This window comes from Ixodes scapularis, unplaced genomic scaffold (assembly GCF_016920785.2).
Source record: "Ixodes scapularis isolate PalLabHiFi unplaced genomic scaffold, ASM1692078v2 PGA_scaffold0__279_contigs__length_252992795, whole genome shotgun sequence".
In the NCBI taxonomy this organism is placed as follows: Eukaryota; Metazoa; Arthropoda; class Arachnida; order Ixodida; family Ixodidae; genus Ixodes; species Ixodes scapularis.
This window is the reverse complement of record NW_024609835.1, coordinates 250,019,469-250,045,778: the sequence shown is the minus strand read 5'-3', so window position 1 is coordinate 250,045,778 and position 26,310 is coordinate 250,019,469. Positions and strand designations below refer to the sequence as shown.

At 47.4% G+C, this 26,310-nt stretch overlaps 1 protein-coding gene across 2 annotated transcripts; it reads right to left on the bottom strand.

The window, feature by feature from the left end:
- Window positions 1–4,977: 4,977 nt before the first annotated feature.
- Window positions 4,978–20,611, bottom strand: LOC8033522 (leucine-rich repeat-containing protein 58). Of its 2 annotated transcripts, XM_029988418.3 has the most exons (4): window positions 19,545–20,607; window positions 16,699–16,915; window positions 16,457–16,646; window positions 4,978–6,928 (listed from the first exon to the last, which is right to left on the bottom strand). In XM_029988418.3, the coding sequence occupies exons 1-4, from the start codon at window positions 20,042–20,044 to the stop codon at window positions 6,735–6,737; spliced, it is 1,101 nt and encodes a 366-aa protein (XP_029844278.1). In that variant the 5' UTR covers window positions 20,045–20,607; the 3' UTR covers window positions 4,978–6,734. The 2 variants fall into 2 exon arrangements, with proteins under 2 accessions (XP_029844278.1, XP_040356842.1); XM_040500908.2 differs by having other exon boundaries at window positions 16,457–16,915; window positions 19,545–20,611.
- Window positions 20,612–26,310: the final 5,699 nt, after the last annotated feature.

The window sequence follows — 26,310 nt, the reverse complement described above, 5'->3', positions numbered from 1 at the left end:
CTCTCAAGTCTCGTTTATACCATATTAACCCAGCTTGCTTTCCGCTCTGTACCTGAATGCTCTTTTTTTGCCATTCTTCCCTACTCCCAGAGGCTACACTGAAGACCTTGCCTGTACGACTCTTAGCCCAACACGGCACAAACCTCGACCACGAGGTACACCACGTGGTCTGCTGCTTCAAATCTAGCCAATGTTTCTCCCTTTTTACATTATATCTACTCTATATATGAAATGGGCAAACCTATTTGCCGCTCTCCCCACGTGTCTGTTCTAAACAACACCGCTATCCACCCTGCCAACCATTCAAACAAAAGCCTGTGGTCCAGTCACGTCGCACCATTGATCGACTCCCCTGGCTACAAAACAAATAACTAAAAACTATCCCATCGTTCTTACCGCTACCAAAAACTACCGTCACTATCCCATGCACAGCTAAACAGGAGAAGAAAACAGAAAAAGTATGTAGCTTCGGGGAGCTTTCGAAAACACGTCTGCCATTCGAGCTCGAGCCAGACGTACGGCCTGGCTCGAGCTAGCCCAGGACATCGCCACCTTGCAGAGAGCGATGGAGTTAGCGCAATTACGCTCATACTGTTGGGGAGTGAGTCGAATGGGATGGCGGGGTAGAGCAGGCGACGCAAAAGGCTGGTGCCTTTGCAACTACCCCTGCTGACCTTACGCTTCGTAATGTACCGAAGGTCAAAGGGCAGGGCACTAGATGTTGTGTAGTCAAATGTCACAGCATCATATTAAACAGAAAGGTAAATGTGTGTCTCCCGAAAAGTTTTATTTGGTACCTGGGAGATTAATCAGGAAAGATTGCCACCTGTGCGGAGGACAGGGGTAGTTACAAACAGAACGAAAAATTGTGCAAGAAAAATTGTGCAGTCACCTGCAAATGTGTTCGAAATAATCATTCTAAAGTCACATTAAATTTTTTTTTTTTTTTTTATGATAAGTATTGGTGCAAATTTAAGTAGATTGGCGATTACTCTTTTTACTCGGAAAAGTATGAGTGGGTTACTGATGCAAGGGAGTGAATTACGAACATACCACTTTGACGGCAGCGGTACATATGCGCAAACACAAGGTGTAGAGTGTAGTAAAAGATTTTAATTTTGTTCGACCCCCCCCCCCGAAAAACCTGGAAACAGACGTGCGGTGGCCATATTCACGTCCCACTTCAGTTTTTTTATAGCTCGATTAGTGATGCGGTCTGGCTGAGCACGCATTGTGATTGACCCCATTCGCATCAATTAAAACAGCCACGGCATGCCGCTTTCTAAGAGTACTTGCCCGTGTTCAAGCAGTGTGCGACAGTGCAGTCGCGCATGGGAACACAATTTAAATGTAACATTCACATCTTTGTCCGAATTGCTGCGACTTTCAAGAGCGAGCAAAACCATAAAGGAAAAAATAGTATTTTTTTTATTCTTTATTCATAAGTTACCCCGCATTGCCCGAAGGCGTTACTGCAGGGGGGTTACAAACGTGAAAAAAACAATTCTTCGGTTGCAGAGCACACTTGTTCCTCCGACAGCTTGTTCCATTGTTGGATGGTCTTGACAAAAAAAGAATTAGCGTACATGTTTGTTCTGGCACGGTATTCTCGTATTTTAAAACAGTGATCGGTCCGGCTTGAAATATAGTGCGGTTGCTTTAGGTAATCGTCTTTGTTAATGCCCAGTCGACCATTAAATATTGAAAACAAAAATTTCAGTTTTAATTTGTTCCGTCGCGCTGAGAGTAATTCCCAATTTAATTCTCTTTTCATGTCAGTACAACTATCCTTTTGCCCATATCGTCCCAGAACAAACCTCGCTGCCCTATTTTGAATTTTTTCTAGTTTTTCAATTAGATACTTCTGCGCAGGGTCCCATACAACACATGCATATTCTAGAATTGGTCTAACACATGTCAGATATGCCGTTTTCTTCAAGTTTGTTTCGGAACATTTTAAATTTCGCTGAATGAAGTTTAATGCCCTGCCGGCCCTTAACATCGACTTGGGCGTTCCATGAACAGTCATTCGATAATATAACACCCAGATATTTGTACGTACATTCTGTTTTGATGAAGTCATTATTTATACTGTACTGAGTATCGATTTTTTTCTTACTCCTAGTAAAACTTAAATGGACACACTTTTTTGGATTCAAATTCATCTTCCATTTACAACACCAGCTTTCAACACGTACCAGGTCACTCTCTAATTGTTCTGCGTCATGCTCACTCATAATGCTTCTATATAAAACACAATCGTCAGCAAACAGTCGAATACGGGATGTTATTTGGCTAGAAATGTCGTTAATATAAATTAAAAACAAAAGGGGTCCCAAGACGGAGCCCTGGGGGACTCCAGATGTAACATCAACGTAATCAGACTGCTTGCCGTTCAAAACCACACATTGACGCCGCTGGGACAAATAGCTTTCAATCCACCTAATAACAGTTGAATCTAAATTAAATATCTTAAGTTTCTGGAGAAGAAGCGAGTGTGAAACCGTGTCAAATGCTTTACGGAAGTCTAAGAAAATACAATCTGTTTGTCTGCGCTCATCAATACCAGATACTAATTCGTGAAAACATTCCGCAAGCTGTGTTGTACAAGACAATCCCTTACAAAAACCGTGTTGCTCACTGACAATCAAATTGTTTGCGTTTAAGTGAGACACTATCTGTGAATAAAAAAACGTGTTCAATAATCTTACATAAAATAGACGTCAATGAAATAGGTCTGTAATTAGAGACATCCTTCTTCGGACCGCCTTTGTGGATAGGTACAACGTGAGCAACTTTCCAGTCATCTGGTAGAACGCTCGTAGCCAGCGACTGGGTATAAATTAAGTATAGATAGGGCGAGATTGCCTGAGCGCACCTTTTTAAAACGCGTGGTGAGATGCCATCTTGAGGCAGATGTCATAGGTCGTCTTGCACTTGCGAGATGCATTTCGCTGCCGATAAATGTTCATATGCCCGGATTATCTCCTCCACACCGAAGACCTGGCACACGGGCGACCTTCCCTTGCGGAGGTTCGCCTACATAAAAAAATATTCACCGGTCTTCAACGCACAAAAGACCGCAATAATACTACAACTCTGTCTTCGCCATTGCAACTGGCAGTGCGACGGGACGAGCGAACGCCGCATTAGGGTGAATTAGAGCCACGGCGCAGCGCCATTGGCATCGCTCCAGCACGACGCCTAGCCCGGCCGAACGTTCCCATAAAGGACGCCATGCGAAGCTTGCCGACGCAGCCCAGTCCGACTCAACGGTGGCATTTTCTGCCAATCTCTTGTGCTCGTGTACAGGCCCGATCTAATTCACTGGTACACCATACTCCCACGGTGCAGCGCTGCTCTTACAGGTCCAATGACCACAAAAACCTCTAACAAAGCTTGAGGGCGTCCGATGGGTGCGATTTGGGAATCGTCCAATGCTTCTTGAAACATCCTCTCGCGTTTTCTAACCAAGTTTTTGAATTCTATTGGTCATACATGGGCAATTAAACAAGCACTCAAATTGAGTTCTCATACAAACCCCTAGATACAACACAAAGAATATGCAACTCCATTTTTTTTTAGAATTGAGAGGAGTTGCTTCTTAATAACAATCTAATACTTTGTTAGACATCTCCATATTCCACGATGCAGGCAAGGTGCAACTGCGACATTGCTGTACTGGTAGGCTTCACCCTGCAGTGGAGGCTAGCGTTCGAGACGTAGCCGCCCGAGACGAGAGGGCACTAGTATTCAGCTAGCACGCCCTCTACAGAGACCGTACCACTCCATTCCATGGCAAATTACCATAATATCCCAAGTCATCCCACATCCCCGATTCATCGCATTGCGGGCGAATAGATTCCCAAAAAAACGCCGAGTGATCCGCCGCCCCTACCCCAAAGCAGACTCTGCGACCCCCGAACATTCATTCTACCCGACTGGCGCGGCCGCGGTTGGAGGTTGTCTGTGACAAAGTAAAATGAAAGAGGGAAAGACAGTTCACTTCATTCACGCATTTCCTCCCCAATTTCCGGGACTCCGAAGTCGGAGTACATGCATGCAAAAAGGAACATGATAACATAACAAAATGAAACTTTGTTTTTCTTACCAAAAAGTTTGTTCGGTCAAAAAAACTGTAACCCATTCAGGGATCACGAGGTCAGAGAATGCCCCATATCCCGGAATGTAGCCGTGGAGTGTAAGGTCACAGTCAGTCTCGACCGAAACAAGGTCATCGCAAACCCGCTCCTCCCAGAACGCGACCACAGTCGGTAAGGTTGTGCAATCTTTAAGGCAAAGGCAACAGATAAACAAAGACTTTTCTGCATCGCCGCAGACAGACGTTTGCAATGCGTCCCATTCCGAGCTCCATGTTTGTGGTGCCACCCACGCCGGCTTTCCCGCTTTTCCCCAGCACCGCTCTTCATCACTTCTTTCATCCCGCTCGCTCGTTGCGCCTGGTTGGTTTTTCTATCATTCAAGTTAACTTTTTCTTTTGCGAACAAAGAGAACATAGCGGGGTTATAAACGTGCAGTCATGGAACAAACGTTTGTTCTGTATGCTGATCGGTGGTGTTCATCACACGTATGCAAGCGACAAGCTCTGCGTCAGTAAAACATTCTTTCATGAGCATTTCTTGCGTAAAACAATGAAAGTAATCAGAGTTTTTAGTTTAATGCATCCCTTCTGCAGCCCCACTAGATGCTTACAGAAAAATTGGTGTTTTTTTCAGCTTTTTCTAAACATTTAGTGCTTACCCACCTAGACATGGCCCACCCCTTTTTTTATGAATTTCGGGTGGCACAACGGTGGGCGACAACTTGGGATGTCACGGTACACTCCCCCATTATACATTGACTCAACAGATTGGCCTTGAGGGCACCGAAAGGTCCGCTTGCAGCTATAAGTCCGAAACGAGATTGCACAAGTATTCTTACAAATAAATGGAAATAAAACAGAGTCCAAACAACACATCTGCAAGGCGGATTTATTGTTCAGACTGAATCGTTGAATAACAGTAGAGGCATTTATGTTAATTTAGTAACACTAGACTAGAGGCACTTATGTTAACAAAAACTAGCGAACTCAAACAGTATTTGTTGCACAAACTTGCTGTATGAAAAAGTTAACAAAAATAATGGCAGTTAAAGCGAAAAACAAGTGTAAAAGTGTAGAAAATATGTTGCACTTTAAGGCAAACTTGAGAATTGAAACTTGAGCAGTGGAAATGGGAAGACGAACGGATCAGCCCCAAGCTCTTTGATCGGGTGCCAGGGAAGCACGAAGCCAACGAAGGCCAAGTCAGCAGCCGCAATTCACCGCTGACTCTGCAGAACGCTCCTCACGCATTTCTTCAATCTCCTGCTCCGGCACCTTCCTTCCCGCTAAGAGAAGATGATGGGCCTGGAGCTGCCAACCTTCAAACCTGTCCACAAGCTAGCCGCACCGACAGAACCGACGTCTCGTGGGATGCGTTCCAAGGACGTTGGACAAACAAAGAAAGTTCCAAAGGCATAAAATACAGCACTAAAACAAAGGCAAAATTCAAAACATCAGTCTTCAGTCATCCTAGTGCACACTGTGGTCGTGCACCAGACGAAATCTATGTGCAGCGTTATTCTGTTCACAAATGCGGACAATGGGTCCACTTCAAGCGCCGATCATCGTTGTACTCATTGATGCTGCGCAAACTTCTTTCTGCAGTTCCAAAAAAAAAAAAAGTTTGGGGCCGCACACAGAGAAAACTACAGATTTCTGGGACACTCGCGTCACCTGTGTGTGTAATGTGTAGAAAACCACATTTCTGGGACACTCGCACAGTGCACGTGTCCCGAGTGAATGCAGCGGCGATTTCAGTGACATTCCGAACAGGAAGAGGTGCGGTGGCACTCCCTGCCAGCGTGACAGTCGCAAAAGAGCCAGGTGAATTGTGAATAGAACCCAATGCTCAAGACCTGGGGACGCTATCTTGGCTGCCAGCGCCGACAGATCGCACAAACCCTGGAGTTGCGACGCGTTTCCACTGCGTCGCAACTCTAGGATTGCCGAGAACATCCCGCAGCTTCGTTTGTCAGAATACCTTGTTTGCAAGCGCATAAAAGTTTACGCCATATGCCGGACAACCCTGGAAGCTGAGGAAGTGGCTTATGCGCAGGTTAGTCGCATCGACTGAAAAAATTCAATGTTTACCAAAAATGGTTAGTAATAATAGGACATACCTAGCAAGCTGTGCTGCTCAAGGTGCTAAACTGAATACCCTGCCAAATGGCCCCGTTGCATACTGTCCATGACAACACCTTCCTAAAGAGTGCCATTTGTTTAATGGCTAGAACTATGGAAAGTCACCCGGCACTTCTAAAAAGATAATGCGCCCTTCGCTCAAAGAAGGTCCGCAGGTATCACCGTTAACGTTAAAAAATCCAGTACACCCGCTCATTTACCATATGCTTACTAGATCCTTACAGTAAAAAAAGTGTGGTAAGCATACCCACCAAAAAAATTAAAATATCCAAAAAAAAAGTAGTATGAAAAAAAAAAAATTTTACGCCGATAACACCAAACTCTATTCTCAATGCGTCGAGAGGAATGACGGTGGCATAGAGAATTGTGGTAACTCGCTCTCACAAGGGCTTTACCAGACGCGAGCACGGAGGGACAAACGGGTGTGTGGGACCCAAGCAGTTGAGGCCGCAAGGGCGTCCCAAACAGGCGCGGGGGGTACAGAAGCTCCTCAGCCGAGCAGCACCCTGCGCAGCCGGGACGGGTCGACGCCGCCCTCCTCATCGGACGCCTCGGACTCGGAGCCGGACCCGGCCAGCTGCGAGCTGCACTGGGCCGAACAGAGGTACTGGAGCAGCGGCAGCCGGTACTTGCCGCAGAAGTCCACAAACTTGATGTGCTCCACCCGGGCATCGAAGTACACCCCTGCGCAGGGAGCGGCAATCACACCGGGGATACCGGGCTCCTCCGGCCACTTACGCTCATATGCACCCGACCAGTCCAAGGACCCTCGTTCCGAGAAAAGAAGGCCAGTCACCGGAACCAAAAAGTTAAAGACGTTTACAATTCCCTGCAATGCCAAATCAGAGCGCAGCCCTTGAGGAGGAGGAGGGGAGGGTACAAAAAGGAGGGCATGCCTCTCCTCCTCCCCCTCCCGTCCTCCTCCCTTCCTCCTCTCCCTTTTTCCTCATGACGTCACTCGTGGCCCTCTCGTGACCTTCGCGACATTACTCGTGACCTTCGCGACATTACTCGTGACGTCCTTATGATCAATGTCCCATAATGCAACGCGCGGTGACGGCGACGCCGCTAAGGCCAGAAATGGGTGCCTAGGAGCCGCGCTCTAAAAAAATGTGCTCTCCGCTTTGTCAAAATATTGGGTGCGGGAGAAAATTGGTGGTCCGCATTAGGTTCACATTTCCCGTTTTGCTCGCATTTCACCCTTTTCGAAAAGGTCCAAACGCACACCTCTCGCCGTAGTGCCGTTCTGCACAACCCGTCTCCTACAGACTCCATGGCAACGAACCACCTTCCGAATGTCAGTCTGAAGCCAGCCGACGTTTCCCCTTGATCGATTGAGTGCAGCGACGCTTTTAGGGCGTGACGACGAACCGATGCCACACTGCGGCAGACTCCGGGTGGCCTCTTGCCGAATCAGGGGGCAGTTGGCTCCGGGCTCAGATTATAATTAGGCCATCATTTATTTATAAGGAAGCGCGTGTTTTTCCCCATTTATTTTTCCTAAATTGGTGGACCTCAGCCAGTCTTGTACGGACGATAAAAAACAATAATTATCGGTGTAAAAAAAAAAAGTTTAGATTTGATGTAGAATCTTCATACAAACCTATAAGTAGAGCCCTGTGCGGATAACAGTCTGAGGAGGTGTTTCCTCGTAATTTCAGAACAGAATGTACCATACTTTGTTCAATTTTACTCGTATGACCAATGATTTTGTATCTCTGGCATGCGCAAATATTATACAAGCTGCGATATACCAACTGCCCTCCTATGCCTTAAATATTTTTCTTTGGAAGATTTACTCTCTTTGCTCATGAATCAGTCATGAATAGGAAAATAACTGATGACTTCTTGACATTACAAAATGACATCAATAAAATAGCCGACTGGTGTTATGTGGCCTCTTATCAATAAATGTAAATGCATGTGTTTCTCCCCCTCTTATCCCCAACCGAATTTAACTCTTCACACCCTTGCTTATGCTTCGACTATTTAGGGGTCCACATTACTTCTCATCTCTCTTGGCATATTCATATTAATACTATCAGCTTCAGCAACCTGCAGATTAGGATATTTCCACAACGACTGTCCGCCTCTCCTGTCCTTAAAGGAGCTGTGCAACGATTTTAACGCTGAAAGAATTGGCATCTTCTACTTTTGACATTGTTCACCTTGTCACAAATGACAGAAAACACACCTCCTTTCATCGAAATGTTGCGATTCCGCCGCGTAATAGCGAGGCAAAAATTGGAATATTCCTCGACCAGCAACCGCGAGCGGCGGCCATGAGAAACATGCGGCATGACGTCAATGGGGGTCCTGTAGAAAGATAGCAACTTGTGCGAATGCCTGCTCGATAAAAGGTAACTTTTCTATAAACCTTGCCGCTCCAACATATAAATATGAATGCGTCAAAACCCTGGTGTCATCGACAAAACTTTTATTATACGGAGTTTTAGTGGCGCAATTTATCCTAGGTAAACAAAACCGTCAGCTCTATCTGCGTGACGCAAACAGCCGCCAGAAGCCGGAGGGGGAGGGGGACAGGGCCGGACGGGTATGGCCGGACTCGGATGAGACTTTCCTTCTCTCACCATATTGTTCGCGCGGCACCCGCCAGCATAAAAAGAACTATGACCCGAAGGGTCATAGTTATTTTTATTGTCTAAAACGATATAAGTTGTAGTCGTAGACACAAAAAAAAAGAAATGCATCTCGAAAAAATTTTTTAACGCGCGCACACGCCTTTTTATTTTTGCCGTTTTCCTCTCCCGCTTTTCGCCTCCTCGCTTTTGATTCGCGACGTCAAGAATCATGAAATTTAGAAGCTTTGTAGGCTACATTTCTATAACATTTAATAACGGCAAACGTAAAACATGTTTTTTAATGCAATTGCAAACACACTATGGCCCTTCTTTTTGAAATACCAAAAATCAGAGTCCGGTGTGATGTCGGCTCCTGGATTTGTACCCTCCCTCGGAAAACTTGGTGGCGCACGAGCGGAGGATGATCGGTGGGTCGGAAAACCGGACGAACAAACCGGTTTTTCAAGGTCCGCCTCCGCCCTCATCTCTCCTGGTCCTTTCCTCCTCGCTTTGGGTCGCGGTGGCAACAGCGTGGAGTCGCGAAAGATAGTAGACTCTCAGGACTCCGCAATATTTGACGTCAACGCACCGGCGCAGATTGCGCAAGAACTTCAAATTCGGCATTTGGAAATTGTTTTTTTACTTCACATATACTGAATTCCCAAGTTTCGAATTTTGAGGGTAATGTCCCGGCATCATTTTCAATTGTTTCGGATAATAAAAAAAAATATGATTTTGATGTGTCAGTGACACTGACAACGCCCAAGATGTTTTATATCATTTTCTGCCAGGCAATTTAATAGAGTGTCAGGTGCGGGATTTGTAGCTACTAACAGATGTACTGAGGAGTAACCAAAGGGTTATCTCAACAACGTAAGCAATCTCAAAGGAGATGTCAAAACTAGTAGCGTGGTCCTCGCATCTGCGCAGCAATACAGACGGCGTTTAGGGCTACGTTACAGTGGGTCGGTTCAGTAGACGTCTCCATCGGTGCCAATGATCCTGTCTTGTCTAACTCTTAAAATATAACAGAACAGAAGACACATGTACCAGAGTAAGGACAGAGTCCAAGGGTATTTACTCTTGGTAACACTCTTCTAAAAGAACTACAATGTCCCCATCCAAAATGCCCCCGCGCTGGCAAGGTAAGAAAAGGTTTTTCCAGCCAGACACGGGGTTCCGGAGAGCCAGAATCGGGGAAGCATCGGAGAAGTCGCCGATATAAACCCTACCTTTTTCACAGTAAACGGGCGAGTCCCCCTCCCAAAAGCGGGAAAAATAGGGACAAGACCTCCTTGCCTTTCAGCAGTGATTCGAGCGGGAGAGCGGAAAGAGGTCACCCCATGAGAGAGTGAGGGGAGTACCCTCCTAGAAAGGGACCCTCCACTTCACGAACAGGTCTGAGCTCACGGTAAAGGAGACCAAGCGTTCCGACCCGCGGCTGTTATCACAGCCATCGGGGAAGGGAGATCACAGAAATCCCCACACAGACTACCCAATCCTTACTTTGCTGCAGAGTAACATACATTTTTAACAAAACCAAGAAAACTCAAATGCTTGAAACCAAAACACGAGCACGGAAGCTCACGGCTGGAAGTCACGTGGCTATAACCGACCACATTTTTTTTCCTCCGCTACTCCGGCGTGTAAAGCGGACGACGACAACGGTGAAGTTGCGTGAACCGTTTGTTGCACGGTTGTTTCAAGCTTATATCCCTTCTGTTCAATGTTCTGCACTTGCAGATCAATTGGCTGGAACCACGAATGATAGTTACGAAGTAGCGACCACACACCCGTCGCAACTTTGGTCCGTTGTGCGCCACCATCACATCGTCCAGTAGCAGTATGTAAAATCATGAGTGCATGTACCTCCTGTCCTGTGATATGTGCAAATTCTTTTCTTTTCCATCAACTTATTTGCAGCTTCTTGGACTGCCCACAAAAATGAAGTTTATATTGCCACGCGCGTCGCCGAGAGAGTGCACGCGTGGCCGAGTGGTTACCGTGCTTGGCTTTCAAGTGGAGGTCCCCAGTTCGATTTTTGAGAGCTACGCATCCTTTATTTATTCTCTCAATTGGGCGTTCTCACAAGTTCGAGAATCTTGTCATCTGATCGAGGTACGGATGTGCTACGCGCCGAACGTTCTACGCCGAATGTTCCAGAAACCCACACAGGCACATATGGGCTTGAGAGCGGGGGTCAGTCTCGCCCCAGCGCTCAATCCTGCTGTTTTGCCGACATCCGACACCTGCGATGCTAACCTTCTATTTTGTTTTGGGAACAACTTTGCCCCAAAATGCTTATTTAGTTATTTATTATTTATTTATTAATGTTTTTTGGCTATTTGGTTTCTGGTGTTTAAAATTTAACATGTTCTCTTTAAAGGAGCGGTCCAACAGTTTCAGTGCTTTGCTTAAATAATTTGGGAGTTGGTGTCTCGACCTTGCTGAAGTAAAGAACAAAAACCGCTTTTGCCTACATGTCCTAGTTTTTATTTTAAAAATGGACAAAGATTGAGGTTTTCGGCAGCTCTCAACTTCTTCACCATCTTGCGAGTCTTGTGCGCTGTGACGTCAATGGGGTGGGGTGGGGTTCCGGTGAAGCTCTCTCTCCAGAGCCATCTGTGAGCAGCGAAAACTCATCCGCTCGCGACCGCGTGACCATGTGCTGGTGGACGCAGCGCGAACAATATGGTGAAAAGAGGAAAGTGTCATCCGGGGTCCGGCCATACCCGTCTGGCCCTGTCCCCCTCCCCCTTTGGCTTCTGGCGGCTGTTCACGGTAGCAGATAGAGCTGATGGTTTTGTGGACCTGGGATAGATGGCGCCACTGAAACTCCGTATAATAAAAGTTTTGTCGATGATACCAGGTTTTTGACGCATTTATATTTATGTTAGAACGACAAGATTTATAGAAAAGTTACCTTTTATCGAGCAGGTATTCGCACAAGTTGCTATCTTTCTACAAGACCCCCATTGACATCATGCCGCATGTTTCTTATGGCCGCCGCTCGCGGCTGCTGTTCGAGGAATATTCTAATATTTGCCTCGCGATTATGCAGCGGAATCGCAACATATCGAAGGAAGGAGGTGTGTTTTCAGTCCTTTGTGACAAGGTGATCAATGTCAAAAGTAAAAGATGCCAATTCTTTCAACTTTAAAATCGTTGCACAGCTCCTTTAACGACGAAGACGACGACGGTTTGAGGAAGAAGAAATATAGGACTGAGTTGTTAGTCAGCGCTGAGAGTCTGTTCCCTCCTTGTGTGCCTGTGAGTGTGATTGATCAGCACTGTTCCATCCAAGCATGAATTACCAACTAGCCCAAGCATCCACATAATCAAGTTTGGTTCATCCCCACTGGCATCTGCTCGTCGTATCCCTCGTGTGGATGTGCCTGGGAGACGGACGAACCGCAGACATGTCGTCACGTGATCAATCCATCCGTGCATCAGTCTGTCGTGTGAATCGACTATTAGTGTTGTGGGTTGGTTTTCTCATCATGATTTGTCATTCCTGACAATATTCTTTTCTATTTTAATATTGAATGTGTGCCTTAGATGACCCCCGATTTTGAATATATCTGGTACACATAGTTTGAACGCCACATGACCATAAAAAAGAGGCTGAGTGCGACTGAAACTGGTTAATTCTTGACCGGGTGTTTCTGAGTGGAAAGAAAACAAACTTAGAGCTGCAGCTTGTGTTTTGGGTAGTTGGGCTGTTATAGGTCATGTTCAAATAAAAACCTCAGCGAGCATAAAGACTCTGTCAGTGCACCTTTAAAAGTCTTCTCTATGTTGCCCTTGTCCACCCAAAATCAAAATATGTGGCTTCGATTTGCAGTCCTCACCAATTCTCTTTAGCAAACCTAATTACATCTGTCCAGAACCGAGTCAATCGTTTCATCCTGTTAAATTACTCATGTTTCTCTAGTGTCTGCCATGAAAGCTCAACTTAACATTGATAATATTTTTACTCATCGTAACATTTCCCGCTTTTGCCTTTTACAGGAAATTGATTACCGCCCAACTCTATTACGTTTCTCCAAGGTTTGATCCTTCCTGCAAAATCGCCCAGCCCAGATCCAGCTTGACGGATTACCTCTATTTTGCCCTTCCCGACGCCATTATGGTCTCGAACGACCTCCCGAAGAATATTGTCACCGTCAGCGACGGCACCTAGTTTTGGAGCGATATATAACAACTCACAAACACCCCCTCTGTAATGCCTCTGAGGGTATTTGAAATAAATTAAACAAATAAGCAAATAAAGAGTCCAAGTCAAACGCCAACGCAGCACTCGAGTCTGACCTGCGGCTCATGTTGGAGTGCGGTAGGCAACGTAGAAAAGCGAGTAAACTTGAAAGCACACTTGCATAACGGACCCTGGTACGAGGTAGAAATGCCTGGAGCCAACTACGCGGAGGAGCAAAGGCTACAAAAGCTCTGGTCGGCTTTCTGAGGAAAACACGCCTAAACTCGTCTTTTTTAACAGTGCTGCGCAACTTTTAGAACCCCCCAAACCGTCAGCTGCGGTTCCCGCGGAACTTTTTCTTTCCAGATGCCCTTTTTTTTTTCCCTACATTGGTAACACCTTGCACGTAAAGATGGCCCCCATGCTGGAACAGCATGTTGCAAGTATTCCACGTGGACAGCAGCGCGCGTCTTAGACTCAACAGTCGAGCGCGCCGTAAAGGGCGGGGGGTACTTGGCGAAGACTCGGTTTGCATGAAAGTGTGCAACCAAGATTCCGTTGCGCACACTCGCGTCCTTATCTCCTGCGGCGTCAGTCCCTTATCTGCTAAAGAGAGCTCCAGTTTCCCTGAAATGCGTGGAGATAAAATGCTCTCCACTGGAGAGGTGCCAGCGTACCGCTGCACGTCGGCTAAAAGGGTTCCCAACGTCACAAGGGCACGTCAGTTCCAGTTGGATGCGCAACCTGCAATCCCCTCTGTAAAGGTCGAAAAGAGACTGGGTTTAATTTTCACTGGGTTTAATGTTCACCGACTGCGTGTCGCGTGCGGGACGTGAGAAAACCAACCCATGACACTAAGAGGCGATTCACACGACGGACTGATCTGCGGACGGATTGATCACAGGACTACATGTCCGCGGTTTGTCCGTCTCTCAGGCACATCCACACGAGGGATACGACAAGCAGACGCCGCGGACACTGGACTTTATCTGTCTTGGCGTTTGCGGACAAAGCGAGGATTGCAGGAATCGGTGACGTGACGGTCACGCGATACACGGTCCGCAGACGAAAATAGTGATTCTGTCAGTCATGTGGATCGGCTATAAGGGGCACAAATCTAATTACTACCGCAAAATTCCCAAAATGAGACCCAGTGGTTTCTACTTATCCAAGTCGAAGAGCTTGAAAACTTTCTCGATCATGGAGAAAGAACTGTTCTTGCTTTTCACTAAGCCCCCAGGCAGGATTTGGGATAACTCTAGCCTTTACCCAATCGGCCGAAGAAAGGCGAAGCGTGCCCGCTGTGACAGCTCATTCGCCGCCGGCAGACACAAAAAAGCGGGCCGCCACCACGACGTGCAACGAGACGTCCGAGCAGTTCTGCAGCCCCGTGTTCAATTTTACTGCTTTTCTAGTATCTATTGAAAAGGTTGTGCGAACGCACGAGACCCTTGCCACAACCGGCACAGTACACCGCCCTGCCACCAAATTCCGAAAGCTGCATGGCGTCGACCAATTGAGAACACACAGCGTCGCCCCACGATGCGACGTCGGGTCACGTGACATCAGTGTCGTGTGATAACACGGTTTCACGTGACGTTGTGTCGTGCGACCACATGACGAGTCGTCAATTCGAATCACGACCGTTGTGCCGACGATGTCACACAAACACCTTGGCATCGTCACGGCGTTCATTTGATGACGTCGCGGTGAAAGCTTTTGAAATGCGGATGACGCCATCACCCATAGCAAAATTTTGTCCGTCTATTTGTGCATTTCCCGCTAAATTTATGTGAAGTGACCAATACACAAATTCAGTTAACCCGCTAGATTATGCAGGAGAACTGATGTCATGTAACCTGACATCACGCGAACATTACGCCAATGTTGTTTCCCAGCTAAATTTAGCGGGAAAATTAGGATCACTTAAATCGACGTCCCTCAATGTTTATATATATACATATGTATAGTATATTGCTGCCACGTAACCTATACTAGACAATACTGCATATAGTCTTCTAAACAAATTAAAGTGATCACCTCTTAAATACAGCATTTTATGCATTATACGACTTTGAAGGGAAAGGTCGTTGCAATTTTAATCACGTTTTGTGGCAGAATTTTAGGTAGGGGTGGCCACTCAGTAGTGCTCACATCGAGGCTAAATTGAGAAAACCAACTGCACAAGCAGCTGTAATTGAATTTAAGTCATTCAGAAACCAACTATTTTAGTTACATTTCACTGCAACTTAGAAAATATAGTTACCAAAATTGTACTAGGGTAATTAGGTTAAGTTAAAAACTTCTCAACAGTCACTAGTATATGGCTTTGATGAACAGAACTGCAGAGAGGCAGTCGACTCTAGTAGTGGCAAAGAGCTAAAGGAAGCAGGTGCCTTCTTTTCCTTAAAAAACCTCGAGGAATGAACACCACCATATAAATCCATTAAGGGGGGACATGGGTCCTTGGAGCCAAAAACGTCCTAAAACTGCATTCTTTTGAAAATGGCGATGGCTGTTGTTCTTCTGAATTTACCAGGCTTCTAATTTTGTGGGTGAATATTTGGGCTATAAATCAACTAATAATGTCTATGCGGGCTGAATGAGAGATGAAGTGGATTCTAAAACATTGTTTTCGCAAGACAATTTTTGGACTCGTGAAAAATTTGCAGGAGGGATATCTCAGCATCCAGAGCAGATAGAAACATAACCTTTCCTGACATATGTAGCTAAATGTGTGAAGCATACAAATGTTGAGAGCAGATTTTCTAATAAAAGTCTAGAAAATTTTCTATTTGATTTTTTGTTTTATTTCTTGTTAGCCATGCATTGAGCACTGAACTTCAATGTGTGGTAAAATCACTAATAGGGGGTTTATCTTAAAAGTACTTGCAACATTGTATGCTTTACACTTTCTAGTATCTAGCCATGTGTTAAAAAGGATATTTTGTTGAGCAACTTTTTTCCTGTTGTTTGTCCAAAAGAAGGCAGGCATGTTTTAATTAGCTTGAGGACAATTCTCCTGACTGAGAAAACAACCAGATCTATGAAATCAGCACAAAAAGCTGAACAAGCTTATGCAGTTTCAACAGAATAAGAAAAAAAGCCCCAAGACCAGTGTTCCCCCTTAAGACTAGCATCATTCCGACATTTTGATATTATCAGAATCCTAAAAGCAGCTAAATTACATTTGAGCCCGCTATAACAAATCCCAATCAAGAGAAAAACCTTGGTTAAGCAGAAAATGCTCCTCGGCCCCCTTACGCCACCGGTCGAGGGCGCTTGACGGGGCAAGGACGCCCTCCGTACGGCAGCCAACCCCTTCGTGCCACGTCCACGAGGCTAGTGTAGCTTCCGCGGCGCTCCGACGCTGTTGAGGGCACTCGTGCCAGAGCCTGGCTTCGTCCCCTTTGCAGGTGCAAAAAAGAGCCTCACCCTTGCAGCGAGGGTTGACGCAGCGCCGGGCGGTGTCGAGGTAGGCCAGCAGAGCGGGGGGGAGCTCCCCCTCCCCGCAGGGCAGCCGATGGATCTTGACGCAGCGCGCCGCCAACTCCCGCAGCCGGGGCGGCTCGTAGGTCAGGTCCCGCACGAAGCGCACCACCAGGGGGTTGCCCCGCAGGCTGAGCTGCGAGGGGAGGGGCGCTGGCACCTGCCCCGAGGACCCCGAGAAAACCCACCTCAACGAGGTTCTGCAGCCGCACCAGGCAGGGGGGCAGGGTGGTGAGCAGGTTGTCGTGCAGGGCCAGGGAGCGCAGCCGGTGCAGGCAGGACAGCGAGGGGGGGAGGGCCACCAGGCGGTTCCCGCTCAGGACCAGGCTCTGCAGCTGCCCCAGGGAGCCCAGCCCCGCCGGCAGCTCCTGCAGCCGGTTGCCGCCCAGGTACAGCACCTCCAGCCTGTGGGGACCCGCTGCTCAGGGCACTCCCTCCCCGTCTGTACACGTCTCCAACCCATGCACCGACCGCGCCCAAAAAAGTGGCCCCTCCATTTCCACCCTGCTGCGTCGTGCTGTCTTGGCAGCGGACGTGGCAGACGCTTCTTTTGCTGCACTTATTTACTTAAAGGCCCGGCTAGGCATCACGTAAGGGAACAATAGTGACGCGGAACAGTGTTAAAATATAAAAAGGGGAGGATGTGATGGCAGCCCATACATATGTGGCGAGAAATTTTGTGATCGTCTGCTCAATAATCTTTTGTATTTGATACACCAATTTAAGTTTGTTAATCCAGTGACTAGCTTGTTGTCACAGTCTTTTCTCAGGTTGATAGAGTGTACCCACCCACCATAAGGAAAGATGCAGGACTCGATCCAGCTTTATGTGTTGCCTGTAGTTTTCACAAGCTTCATTATGTCTGAAATAGGTCTTTCTTTGTGAAAGAGCTATACTTGCTTTTCGTTACAGCACTAGTTTAGATGCAAGCTTCAGGAACTGGCAGGCATGTCAAACGAGCATTACGCACTCGGGAGCTCATATTGGTGTAAGGAAGTGATCGGTACCACATGTCCGAGTCCAAGAATAAGAAGCATTTTAGTTAAAAGGGTTAAAATCCGGGAGAGAAAAGGCAAAATAGAACTAAATGGACATTTCATAATATGAATCCACTTTTGCATTAATTAGGAAGATCTTTATAGGCATTGTAAACCACCCATTCCCACGCAGCCTTTTGCGTCGTCTGCTCTACCCCGGGCTGCTGGCGCTACACAGTTGACCAGGCATTTTAATAGAGACGTTTTTCACATAACTTCATACCAGCGCACAACTAATTTACCTTTGACCTGGTGAATTTTTGGATTGCCCGTTCACACAGTGTATGCAACCACCAAGGGTATGGGCGAAAAGGCTTAGAAATGGACGTTGTGCGTGAGTTAATTCCGAGTGCTTCTTTTTATCGTGTTACACTTTCAGAAAACTATGATGTATGGCTATCACTGTGTCATCGTCAGGTGTACAAATAACTTTAATAGAACAACCGCGGAAAATATGCAATGAGCACAACAAGCTGCAGCGCAAGTGTGGCTGCAATGTTGTTGAGCTTCACATTTTCCCCATGGATTTTTATTTATGAAGTCTGTCGACTGCGAGCATGAATCGCAGGGGCTTGGTATCAGACTCACTGTCACGACCCATTGTCACGTGTCACAACTAGAAGACCGATTTGGTGCAGGTGTTCTGATTAGGTTATCCCTACAAGGTATGCTACACATAGCGCAAGTTGACATGGGCGTTTAAGTACGCTCATGCGAAGGAATCCCCGGCCAAAGACAAGACATGTCGCAACTGCAACAAGAGGGGGCACTTTGCTGCAGTGTGCAAGACGAAGCGGAGGCAAGAAGGTCAGCAGGAAAATCGCGCAGCAAAAGAATTGTCGGTGGCCACAAACTCTGTCACATTTCTGAAGCTGAACCCTGACAACACACGAGAAAGGAATCTACGTCGACATCAACGTTTACAGCGTGACATTACGGTTTCTGGTCGACACTGGTTTGTCTGTTTCATATTCCTGACCACTGAAAATACACAAACAGTTGGGTCCAGGCACTTTCTGCCTGGAAGACGGAGGCAGCTGGAATGCCTCCAATCTGGTGGCTATGCCTGAGGGATGCGCCACGGAAAGAGGTGAACGGTTGTTACACTTGCTACCCATTCCTGAAGATCAAGAACTATCAACCAGGAGAGCTATGTCGGGCAACCAAGGCGAATACTCCGTCGGGGAGAATCTCAAAGCTTTGGCAAAGCCATGTCAAGTTTCAGGAGGCACAGACTCGGTTGAGGAATATCGCCTAGAAGCTTCGGTGACGCCAATACAAATTACAATTGGACCAGACTTCGTTGAACAACATCAGGAAGTTTTGAGTTTGCCAATACAAGTACCCCAAGATGAAAGTCCTGTTGGTAGACATCGGCTAGAAGATTCTGCGGCGCCTACACAGGCACAAGGAACGACGTGGACGGACGGACCTTGCAGAGGACTGTCGACAGGAGGATGACGGTGTCCGTCAATCTCTTGTCGTTCCTTGAGCCTGTGTAGTTGCTGCAGAATTTTCTAGCCGATGTAGGCGCCGCAGAATCTTCTAGCCTGTGTAGGCGCCGCAGAATCTTCTAGCCGAAGAGGATGACGGGCACCGTCACCCTCTTGTCTGTAGGACTTTCATATGAATTAGCTATCTTTCGCTTAGTTGTTTCGTTTCTCAGGGGGGGGGGGGGGGGTGATGTTGTGTTCTGCTTTTATGTTGGCAACAGTGTATAGACCATAACGCCATCTGGCTACCAATGACTGTAATTAAAAACACTTTTTCGTTCAACGTTGGAACGGATAGTCGGCCCTTTCTTCTGTGTCCTCAGGACACCACAAGGGGAACACTTTTTTTGGACGCGGTAAAGACACCAGTCGTTGACGCATTCCAGGCACCATAGCCGTGCTGCCGGAAGCAGCCGGTATTCCAAGTTTTACACCGCTAGACGGCGTCGTCGACGCCGCAAATCTCAATACCTGTTTCTCTTTACAAGAGAAAGGAAGGCGTACTTTTGCAGCTTGCCGATGTCCTCGGGGACGCACTCGAGTCTGTTGGCGCCCAGGTAGAGGGCCCTGAGCGAGCCGAGCGCGAGCAGAGGCGGTGGCAGGGCGTCCAAGCTGTTGCCGCTGAGGTTGACCACCTCCAGGTCCGCTAGCCCGGCCAGGGCCTTGGGCAGGTAGCGCAGGCGGTTGCCGGCGGCCAGAAGCACCCGTAGTGCTGGCAGGGCACCCAGCTCCTCGGGCAGCGCACCGAGCCGGTTGTGACTCACGTCCAGCGTGTGCAGCCGCGACAGGGCCCCGACGCGGTCGGGCAGCCGCTCCAGCAGGTTGTGCTGCAGCCGGGCCACGCGGACGCGCGCCGTGTCGTCCAGCAGCGCCAGGTTGGTGTCCGCCGTTGGGGCGTCCAGCCCCTGCCGGGACAGGTCCAGCACCTCGGGCCCGTCGGGCGCCTGCAGGTCGGCCGGGAGCTCGCTACCTGCCCCCCACGCCGCCCGCTCCTCGTCGGCCATGGTCACGGCGCTAGCAACTCGGCCTGTGGCGCCGTGTGCCCGACTACCGCCGCCGCCAGGAAACGAAGGGAACCACGCTGAGCACCGATAGACACAGGCACCGCGATATCCGCATCTCACCCCGCGTTGCAAACGGCTCAAAACACGCAACCAACTCAAGCAACACAAAACGCATGACGCAACCACAGACGCAAGTGATGTTAGATTGAAGATGACTCATTGAAGAACAATCAGCGACGTCTGTGACGTCACTCCTGTAAATTGTGAAAATAGTGGCTTTCATTTATAAACCTACTTTTACTAATAAAATGATTTTAAATATTATGCTGAAGTCTGTGACGCCACCTTCTGAAGTAGAATTATTTTGAGTTCTCCTTTATTGAAGTCGTGAAAGTGGCGGAGCGCGTCGAGGTGGTCCGGAGTAGTTCTCTCAGTTTCATCGGTTTCATACTCCGACCGCAGCAACTGACGTACAGGTACAGTACACTGTACCCAGGTATGGTTAGAGTGCCTTCAAGCGAAGCGGGACATGAAGGCACCCTAGGTATGGTGCCTGGAACGCGTCTTCGACTGGTGTGTTTAGCTGGTTTAGCGTCCTATCCCCCCAAACATAGCCCCCAAAGTGCCCAAAGTGGCAACAAATGACGTCACAGAAGCCGAAGTGTCCATGTCGCGATCCTGGCGGTTGGTCGTAGAAATGCTAACGAGGAGGCTGCGAGTAGCACGACCGAACACGAGTGTCGCTGTCGTCATGGCGTCCCAACTTCTGGCTGCCGAAACTTCCGTGGACCGCCACACTTGAGAGCGACTTGGAGCAGATCAGGCATCTGCTACAACACCACCGCTGTTGGGACGCCGCTAAGATCGCGACCGGCGACAGCATGACACTTTTATGACGTCATCAGGCGGAAATCGAGGGACCACTTTTTTGGGCGCGCTAAACACACCAGTCGCCGTGGAGAATAGAAGGGTAGGAGAGGGCATGACGTCAGCCGCGTAGCCTCCACAAGCCATATGCTCCCTTGACGCCTCGCCTCTTTCTCATTTTCCTCCTTGCTCTCCTCACTTATCATCCCAACGTGACATCACGTGACCGTAGCTAGCCTTCGATCTGATAAAATTTACTGGACGGAGCGCGCGCAAGCCTGCAAGGGAACCTTCTACAGGGTGATTCAAGGAGAGGCCAGGCTCTTTAATTCGGTTTCTTAACCTATCGCGCTACGACTTTGTGCAGCGTTGTCCAGGGATGGTGCATTTTTCTTTTTTTTTTTTCTTGTACAATTTGCAAAGAGCGATTTTGCCTGAGGAAAAAGTAAAGAAAGAAAAAAGGCTTAGCTGCTATGGAAACGCAGAAAGAGAACTCTCTTATATTAACTGGCGATAAACATGTCTCCTAATAACCAGTGCATTAATTTATGATACTTGATTAATTTGATACTTTTCCCTTTCTTTATATTAATGAGCGAACCAACTGAAAATAGACTAGTCAACTATTCCTAAAAAAACTTAAGATGCAACTTTTACACTTAAAATTGAGTTAGACATCGTATGCTTTGTAATCAATAACTAGATTAAGCAAAAACTATTGAGCGCTTGCCTCTAAATGCCTTTACGAGGCACGTTAGTACCCTTTTTCGTTAAATAATCACTTTGACTCGCGTTATGCACGTTACTACAAGTTACTCTAGGACTTCCGTTATGCACTGCGATAATGTCTTAAAACTAGCGTTATGCACTTAAACGAAGCGAGAGGAAAAATATATTACATCTGTGGATCTTGTCCAATTTCGTTAATCATGTCCATAGACGTATTACTGTTATTGGCACTATAAGAAACGAAAGTATGTAGTCTTTCAGTCTTCCTGGAAGTTGCCGTTGTTGCTTAGAACGCTTTGGAACGGCAGGCGATGATGTCCAGCTTGAGATTGTTCGCGTGGTTCACCAGGCCCGGGATCCATGGCAGACCAGATTGGTGCAACTGGTACCACTGAAGACATTGACACAACCATGCGAACAGTCTCAAGCATCCTTGTCGCCATAAATGTGGTATTATAAGACCGCGCGCTGGCCAACTATTCTGCAGGGTGTGGTTGGATGAGGTGCCGTTGACCTAAAGGCAGGTTCGCCGGGGCATCGCTGGCTGGATGCGTGAGGTCCAACTCACTGGGCTGCGGTGTGGGTTCCGCGGGAAACGGCCGGTCATTTCGCAGCGGCGATTCCTCCGACGACATCAGATCCCGCAGGACGAAACCAACAGACACGTTCGTTCTGGTCGTGGTCTGAGCATTGCTTGAGCGATCGGCCGGATTGCTCGCCTTTCTTGATTTTATAACAATGGTAACTGCTACTCAATCAGCGATCTTGCGTGATGTGATGTGATGTGACGCATTTTTCTCTTTTTACACATTACTACACTTGCAGCAATTATTCTGTTTTTTAGTGCGGTTTTTCACTTACCCGAGCACGTCGCTAAGTCGTAACCGCGTCCACTTTTATTCGCAATAGATTCTGCGCGATGCACAAGTGCGCTTTCGGGAGAGCGCAGAGCATCTGCACCGGACGACGAAGAAATGTGGAGCCGGAACTAGTGCCCTCCACCGATTGGCCGGGAAAGTAAATGGGAGAGGGGCGCCCTACTACGTCACAGAGCGTATTCTTGTGCGTTCAGTAAAAGTTGAAATCATCCAACTTTCTTATGTGCGCCTGGAAGGCTAAAGGAATCAGCACGACGTCGCGAAATACGCAATTTCGGGGAAGAGCACGGCGTACGCGCGCACAAAAAGCTTCCCTGGGCTATGATCCTCACTGAGAGGCTGTTTACATGCCATGTAACGAGCTTCTGGTAGCGACATGTAAACAAAATAACGCCCAAGTTGCCTTTATTGACAAAATACATGGGAAATGTAATCCCAGCGTGCTTTCGTTAGCTTCAATCTCCAGTTCTGGCGAGAAGGTAATGCGGCATCAGTCACTTTTACGTCCGCCTGGTCTGCTTCCACAGCAGCCTACCATTCTGCAATGTCCCACCAGGAAGAGGAGAAGAAAAGAAAAAAAAAAGAAACACAAATAAAACAACCGGAAGTTCATACAGAGGGCACCTACTCCATCCAGAGCTGTTCCAAAAGTCCGTTTAGTAGCGACTCCAACGGAGTTACCCGTACCGGAGTCGTGGAGTCACAACTTAACGCGCCCAATGAAGCGATAGAAGTCATCTGCGAAGGGCCACATGCGTGAGAAAATATTTGTTGGCAAGTCGTTAACAAAAATTGGAAAAAATAATGGACCAAGAGCACTGCTTTACAATGATAGCTGAAGAAGATATACATACGCTGTAAAATGTACTCCCTAAAATTAACTACTGATAATTGCCGGTGTACCAAAATTGCACAACCCCCCCCCCCCCGGAAAGTGGAAAGTCTACACCGCTGAGTGCACTAGTGATAGAGATAGTGAAGCCGTAGCTAGCAATGTAATGGTCAGCCCTGTCGATGGCACCCATGTTTCCGAGCGTAGTTGCATATCACGAGGTTTTTCTAGCATGACAGTCTGGCTTCGTGCTTGGTTCGTTGTCAGCCCTTGTGGTGGGAGGCCCTATCAAAATGCTGAAAATCAAGAGCCCGAATTAAAGGCCGAAGGTATGAAAAATTGAAATGCCGCAAAATCAAAATGCCGAATAATCAAAACGCCAAAAAGACATGATGCCGAAAGCCACATGAAAAAGAAATGACACGCTTAGTGACTACCACTTGCTCGTTTTCCGCCAGACCATTTTCCACTGACACGAGTTAGTTTTACTCGTTCTGCAAAGGCATCAATCAGTATCAGTAGATTAAACTGATGTAAAATTTTGTATTTTTCTACCTATATCCTAAAGCAAGGCATATCAGTTGGACAGGACAGCTCTTATTGTTCAGCAGAAACAAACAGCGCTGCCCACTGTTCAGAGTACAGAAGCACCATCAATCTGCAGCAGCTATCATTTCATTAATTCGGAGGGAAAGGACGAAGACGCAGTTGGCGGTGCGCTCCCAGAAGGGAAAAGCAAAACGTAGCTGCAAGGATGGTTATGTTTACGTGCTTGACAAGAAAGTAAGTCCTAGACACAATTGCAGGTGCGAGAAGCGAGGCCAATGCAACGCCAGAATGACTGCCGACCTTCCTGTAGGAGGTATCGCAAGATTATCTCGAAGACAGTGAGTGACCCACGCAAGCCATGCTCCAGATAACTGCAGAGTTACAGTTCTTCATACTCAAGAATGGATCAAAGCTCTGGCGGCGGCCTTGGGCGAGGCACCTGCGAAGATTGTGCAGCAGGCCACGGCAGACGTAGCAGCGTCTTCAGGCAGAACCTTCCAAGCAATGAAGCCGTCTGCCATGCAGGAGCTCATCATCAAGGGCGAGTTCAGAACAGCCTATAGATGGCCGGGAGTTTCTGCGGTGAGACTGCACCAGCGCCCATATGGAGCTAGACTCCCAATTTTTTTTCACGGACGAAAACTTGAGGAATTTGAACGACGCTCCGATGTGGCTCATGGACAGAACATTTAAAACTGTGTCGCCGCTTTTCGAACAGTCATACACAATTCACGGTTATCTTCATGGCCATGTGTTCTTTTTTGTTTACTGTCTAATCACTCAACAAACTCAGATGGCGTTTGAGGCACTCTTCGAAGAAGTGCTGAACTTCACCGCAGATATGGGACTTCCACTATAAATCCAAAAACTGGGAGTACAGACCTTGAATTGGCAACAATAAACGCTATTTGGTCGTTGCTCCTGTCGTCGGATGTGCATGGTTGTCTGTTCTACTTGTGCCAATCAGTATGGGGGAGAGTGCAGCACCTAGGACTGGCAGTGCTCTACAAAAATGATGTGGCTGGTTTCGCCATCAAGGGGAGGCAGCTTTCAGCCCTTTTGCTCTTGCCCACCGAAGAAGTATGAAATGCGTATGCGTCCTTGAAATCACTCTTCCCGCAAGAAGCCTCCGACCTGCTGCGATGGTGGGAGAACAACTACCTACCTCCTTAGGAATTCACGCCGCAGTGTTGCCGCAAGTAAAACCGCCGTGATCATACGAAGTCCACCAGTATTCCCGCCATCCCTCTGGAATGTGCTTGCCCTCGCTCAGAACGGATTTTCAAGGGGCAACAACGCCGTCGAGGCATGGCACCGACGATGGGAGATATTGGTTGTTGGACACCACGTAAGTGTCTTACGGCTCATCCCCACCATGAAAAGGGAGCAAGCTAGCGTCAAAGACGAAATCGAGGGAGCGATCAGAGGCCAACATTGCCGCTCACAAAGCAAGAACCAAAAGTTGCGCAAAAATTGTTTGGCAGCGGCTCTCGAAAACCGGGACAATGTCGACGTTCTCAGCTTCCTTCGAGGAATTGCACACAAGTTATGTCTGAAATGCTAAAAACAAGGAATCGCTCTGCTATGTGACAAGATAAACAGAAACATATGTTTCCTTTTTTGAAGGCTTGAACCATGCGAAGGGAAGCTGTACTCGGGGACAACCTTTCATGGTTATTAGAAAAGAGGGCGAAAGTGTGTGCACATCGGCCGGCGGAACCTCTCCCCTAACTTTGATCACATTGCCAAGAAAACTCATCTTGCCAAGAAACTTTATCTTCCACTATAACTATGTGATGCCAGCATTTTGATGGTTCAATGTTTTGCATTTTCGGTGTTGTAAATTTCGGTATTCCGATAATTCAGTATTTTGATGCTCGGCGTTTTGAATGCTACCAGTAGTGGGATTATGGCGATCAGCATAGCAGGGCAGGGTGTCGAACCGGAACCGAACCGAACCGAACCGAAAACTGGAACAGAACCGTTATTTTTAGCCGAACCGGAACTGAACCGAACCGAAATCTTCGCCGCCATCTTGGAACTGAACCGGAAAAAAATATAACGGTAACCGATTCAAAATGGTTCCCGGTATTTTTTTTTGTATTACAAATTTATTATTTGGGAATAAAAATTTGGCACGTGTATTCCTCTACGTATTGACCAAGTCGTCATATACAGAATTGCAATGTATAATAAATCTTGGTTTTTTGCGGTGCTTTCTTATTGGCACTATGATTAGCCATGTGTCACATCGTCACGTGACGTCATGATGTCAAGACATGCTGTCAAGTAATGTCACATCACGTGACCCCGTGACATCACGTGACTCACCGCGTTAAGTCGATTCAAATTGAGGACGTCGCTAGATCTATTAACGTTGTTGATTCCGTGACATCACATGACATCAGAAC